The sequence below is a fragment of the Ipomoea nil genome, unplaced genomic scaffold, assembly GCF_001879475.1.
Source record: "Ipomoea nil cultivar Tokyo-kokei standard unplaced genomic scaffold, Asagao_1.1 scaffold0878, whole genome shotgun sequence".
Lineage (NCBI taxonomy): Eukaryota > Viridiplantae > Streptophyta > Magnoliopsida > Solanales > Convolvulaceae > Ipomoea > Ipomoea nil.
The window spans coordinates 1,371,527-1,377,282 of record NW_017617306.1 but is presented as its reverse complement, the minus strand read 5'-3'; the positions used below and the strand labels follow the sequence as shown (position 1 = coordinate 1,377,282).

The 5,756-nt window shown below is 39.1% G+C and overlaps 1 protein-coding gene across 1 annotated transcript; it reads left to right on the top strand.

Annotated features, from left to right (window-relative positions):
- The first annotated feature begins 2,937 nt into the window (after positions 1 to 2,937).
- Positions 2,938 to 3,483, top strand: LOC109179171. The gene has a single exon (XM_019328734.1). It carries the CDS (start codon positions 2,938 to 2,940, stop codon positions 3,481 to 3,483), a length of 546 nt encoding a protein of 181 aa, XP_019184279.1.
- The last annotated feature ends 2,273 nt before the right edge of the window (positions 3,484 to 5,756 follow it).

Here is a 5,756-nt window from a genome sequence, read left to right as displayed (position 1 = left end):
TTTAATTTCCTACTTTACCCCTCAAATTTTAAATCTTTTTTAATTTTTCCGTCAGTTTTAACGGTCGGGGACCAAATACGCCACTTCATTCATAACTGAGGGACTAAAAATGGATACGGTCATAACTCAGGGACTGAATCAGAACTTGAGTATAACTCAGGGACTAAAGATGTAATTTTCCCTTGTATTTATTGTGAATCTAATACAGTTCATACAGTTCTCATCCTAATAATAATAAAAAAAAAACACATCATAATGCAATGAAATTGAGTTGAACTCCAAATTGGCTTAAGATTAATAAATCCGCCCCTTATATACTCAAAGTAAAGTTTTTCTCCCTTATTATCTCACAAGACACATAAATAGGACGAATGGAGTACAAAATAAGTGTCAAACACGGTTAAAATCTGAGTTAATTCTAGATTTAATATAATCTTTTGATTATATATCACTCATTTCTAATTTTAGTCATTCAATTTTAAAGTTATCAAATTTAGTTATGAAACATTGAATTGTTTCAAATTTTAATCCACTATATATGAACGAAGGTAAAATTGAAAAATCATGACCATTGCATGCATTGAATGCGTACACTAAGTAATATTTTAAATTTAAGGTTAAGATGATCTGCAGGTGGTTGGTGTATGAGGTAGCTAGCATTGAATATTTGATGGACTAGTGTGGAACTTATACAACCTGCTGAATATACTAAATTTCCCTCGTGCTGCCACAACTAAAGCCTAAAAAATGGGTGCAGTCAAGTAAGTGTGCCTAAATATGTTATATCTAATCTGAATTTCACACGTGCTGTGACAAATTAAATAAAGGAAAGGACTGCAGTGAAGTAAGTGAGCCGCCTAACTATGTTGAACTTGAACCAATAATTAATTTCCATCTCTTTGCTTAATCATCATTTCCAGGAAATTACTATACACCCAAATTACTATATGCTCATAAAATTGGTATGGCGTAGGATTGAAAGATTGTTGTCTTTTAGAGGAGCGACAATCCCTAGTTGCACTGGAATGGACAGTCTAGAAGACTCTAGAAATTCTAAATGCTATACTCCGAAAACATATGATTGTACTCTTTTTTCACTTATCTAATTTATTTTCTCCCATTGGGTTTTCTAAGGATAAGGCTTTAATTGAGGCAACTGATGCAGGTGCACTTGAATGGATAGTTCTGAAGACCCTTGACATCTTGAAGATTATGCTCTTCATATGGTTGCACTATTTTTTCCTTAGATAAGTTTTTTCCACTGAATTTTCTTAGGCTAAAGTTTTTAATCAGGCAACTGGTTCAACACATGGTTTAACATATTTCGTGTACTCTTTTCCTCCTCTAGGCTTTTCCCAGGACCGGTTCTGAGCATGTCTAACATGTGCGACCACACATTGGGGGCCCCATATTTAAAAAGAATATTATATTTGTATATATAGTATACATGATTTTAGGCTTAGTGCAGGGAGATTGGACCAATTTGTGATAGGTGAAATTGCTATGATCAATAAGAGAGAAAGGTTGATGAGTTCTTACATCTGGTGTTCTCCATTTTCTCTACTTCTCTATTCCGTATGTCTTATTACTTTTGCGTACAATTGCTGTCGTTACCGTACAATGCAACCATCCCGATAGATTGGGCTAATAGAAGGCAAAATATAATTTACAATAAATTTGTAAATATTTAATTATTTCCATAGAGTGATTTGAGAATTAAAGTTCACATTTTTCTTGAGTGATTGGACAATGTGATATAGTTATTTAAAACTTTTGAACTACTACGTAATAACTAATAAAGTCCGCAAGATGCAAGTAAATAATAGTTTTTTGGATTCAAAAGAGTTATTCGGTTAGATCTATACATTTTTATGGTAAGATATAGGGCAAACTACTTGAGAAGGTTTTGTATTATTTAATTTAATTGAACCTTTCACTAACACGTAGGATGTGTAATCAAATCTATTGAACAACAACAACAACAACAACAACAACAACAACAACCACAACAGTAATAATAATAATAATAATAATAATAATAATAATAATAATAATAATAATAATAATAATAATAATAATAATAATAATAAAAAACACATCATAATGCAATGAAATTGAGTTGAACTCCAAATTGGCTTTTAAGATTAATAAATTCCTAATATACTCAAAGTAAAGTTTTGCTTCCTTATTATTTCAGCATACATGAGTCTCACAAGCTACACTTAGTTTGTTCTTTAAGGTTTAAACATGTGGTAATTTTCTCTTAAACATGATGGAAAACCTCTCGTTCCAACGCTCGACCGAAGACCAGGACCTCCCGGTGCGAAGCACGAAAAAAGCCTAAACGGAATGAATCCATGCATGTCGCGCATGCAACCGACGAAAGCGCTGGAACGATGACGCTGGATGATGTGGAGATCGTGCACGAGACGCAGTCGATGCGATGGTGGAGGCGGATGAGCAGTCTCCAGCCGCGGATCAAGGTGGTGTGGCGGTTTCGCTCCCTGCGATAGCTCCTTCGACGACCCAAACGCAGGCACCACCGCGACGAACGTATGCAGAGAGTGTAGCTGGGCGGTTCATGGCGGATCACGACCCGCAAATGGACCTGCAGGAGCCAGTGAATGTTCGAGACAACCTTAATGAAGAGGAGGAGGACGATCCTTTATGCCCCACGATCAGATTGTCCAAGAAGGAGGTGGTGGCGATCCGCGCTCCATGGAGGAAGGCTTTGATCATTAAGGTGATGGGTCGGCGGGTGGGGTACGCATATCTACTTCGAAGGCTGACATCAATGTGGAAACCGAAAGGGAATATGGACTTGATCGCTATTGACAATGATTACTACCTAGTGCGATTTGGATCCATCGACGACTTGGAGTTCGCTATGTACGAGGGCCCTTGGATGGTTTAGGACTACTATCTGATCGTGAAGCCATGGGAGCCGGGCTTCGACCCTTTCAACGACACTACGGAGAAGGTGCTGGTTTGGTAAGAGTACCTAGTCTACCTGCTGAATACTTTGATATTATTTTTCTTAGGAAGCTTGGAAATCGCATCGGGCGGAAGGTTCGGGTCGATCAGGCCACAAGCCTGGTGTCTCGCGGCATGTTTTCCCAAATATGTGTTGAGATCGACATGAGAAAGCCCTTGATATCGAAGTTCACGTACGAAGGAAAAGTTAGGCACGTCGCGTATGAAGGTATGCACATGGTGTACTTCTCCTGTTGGTTCTATGGACACGCAAAGGATGCATGCCCGTCTTTGAGAAGGCTAGAGGATGACCGAGGTGATGGCATGGCTGACGCCGCAGTGGCGGAGCATTACGGGGTGCGTCCTGGCAATACAGAGATCATGGACCCCAAGATCCTGTATGGAGCGTGGATGATCGCACCAGTGCGACGGGGAAGGCCAACATCGAAGCCAGCGGAACGCACACATCGTCAGGCCAAAGTGACAGAGGCAGAGTCCGCAATGGGGTGACGGTCCAAGCTTTGAAATACACGCCGCTGATGGGGGAGGATAACGGGGACGTCTTGGCTGATGTGAGAGAGGAAAGAACAGAGAAGGCGGACGGCTGGTGCTCAACAAGCAGGAAGCATTGCGCAGAAAATAGAGCAGCTAGGCATAACACAAAAGGACGCAGACCGAATGTCATAGCTTCGGAACAACAAATCGCAAACGACCCTCCGGTAGCTCAGGGTTCTACGTCAAATGTGGGGGTAAATGCGGCCAGAGGGCAGAGGCAAACTGATAGTAGATCGAGGAGGGCCACGGAGGAGGATGAGCATGTGGTTGTACGGGGTGCTCAAGGCAGCTTGGTGATACGGTCATCGCGAGTGTACGTAGGGGACACTGGTGGCACCACTCCATCGCCGGTTTTGTAACACCCACAGATTTCAAGATATTTAAAACCTATAAAATAAAGGCTAATCTCTTATTAATTCCCAAACAGAACATAACTAGACATAGTAGTCGGGGTGCTGTGCCACATCTGAGCTGGAGAACTCAGATGCAAAGGCTAAACTAACTAACAAAGCATAAGCCATAACTAATACCCAAATACAAATCAAGGCACACAGGTCATCTCATCCAGTCTAGAACTAACTAACTAGGTCCACGGGTCCACTAGCGCGCTCCGAAGCTACTCACGGTTCTTGAAAAACATTCGATATAACAACCGTCAGCGAATAATGCTGGTAACACACTCTAACGCGTTAAGTACAATATAGGTAGATATAAGGCAAATCATTTTGAAGCCTGGAATACATATATACTTAGGAAACTCTAATTTAAAACCGAGAATAGACTCAATCAAGCAATGGCAGACACATTTAACACAATTAATCATACACATAAAGATTCTAGCATACATCCTAAGGTCACAAGGCTAGCCAATATTAATCATATCAGTGTCCAATTACTATTTCAGTCACAATCAACAATAAGACACGTATGCACATATGGTGGTGCCACAGGACCCTTCACGTGCCCATACACGAAGGTCAGTGCATATAGCTCTGAAATGGCCCCGCAACACACTACTTGTACCGCAGCACAAGGGGATTGATCGCAACCAATCAATGAACCACAGCTCATTTATATCATAACGTTTGATCGCAACCAAACGGTGGATCGCAGCCCTATTATCATGTATATCTGATTGCAACCAGATTATATATATATATATATATATATATATATATATATATATATATATATATATATATAGTCAGGTTCCTGTGAGGTCAGGTCTTCCCGTGCGGTCAGTGCGGCATACACCATTAGGTATGCATAAATGCACCACACAGCGTTCGTAAATATACCATTATGTGTGGTGCATTTTTTGACATTCCATTCTGGTGTATTTTCGAACACTGTATAGTGCATTTATGCATACCAAATGGTGTATGCCGCACTGACCGCACGGGAAGACCTGACCTCACATGAACCAAAATATATATATATATATATATATATATATATATATATATATATATATATATATATATATATATATATATATATATAGGGTTGAGTTCAAATGAGGACAACAATATATAGAGGACTGTGAGGACAAATAATGGGCACACAACAAATTTATACCAGGCACACAACTTAATACATAATGGCACACAAGAATAAATGTAACATCAGGTTTCTAACCCAAGCACTATAAATTAACAAATCTAGCACGCGACATACAAACTGTGGCACACGACTACATTCTGCCATGCACACGACATACCGGCTAATGGCACATACTAAATCTGTCCTCACAATCCTCTATAATATACTTGTCCTCATTTGAATACACATCTATATATATATATATATATATATATATATATATATATATATATATATATATATATATATATATATATATATATATATATATATATATATATATATATATATATATATATATATATATATATATATATATGTAAAGCAGCCGATGGTTCTCAACCCATCCAACTACCTGTATAGCCGACCGATCACAACCGGTCGGGTTAATACCTGATGGTTCTCAACCCATCAGATAGTCATTATAGCCAATTGATCGCAACCAATTGGGGTATCAATGTATCATGCACAATTAACATAGAAGCCAAACAACATGCAACCCACATTAGCACATAACGAGGGGGAATCATCGGGGAACACTTATCCTAATATAACACATCACATTAAACCACTCATGACGCTCCTAAGGGATCATACACCTTCCTCCTAGGCCAACGGGTTACCAA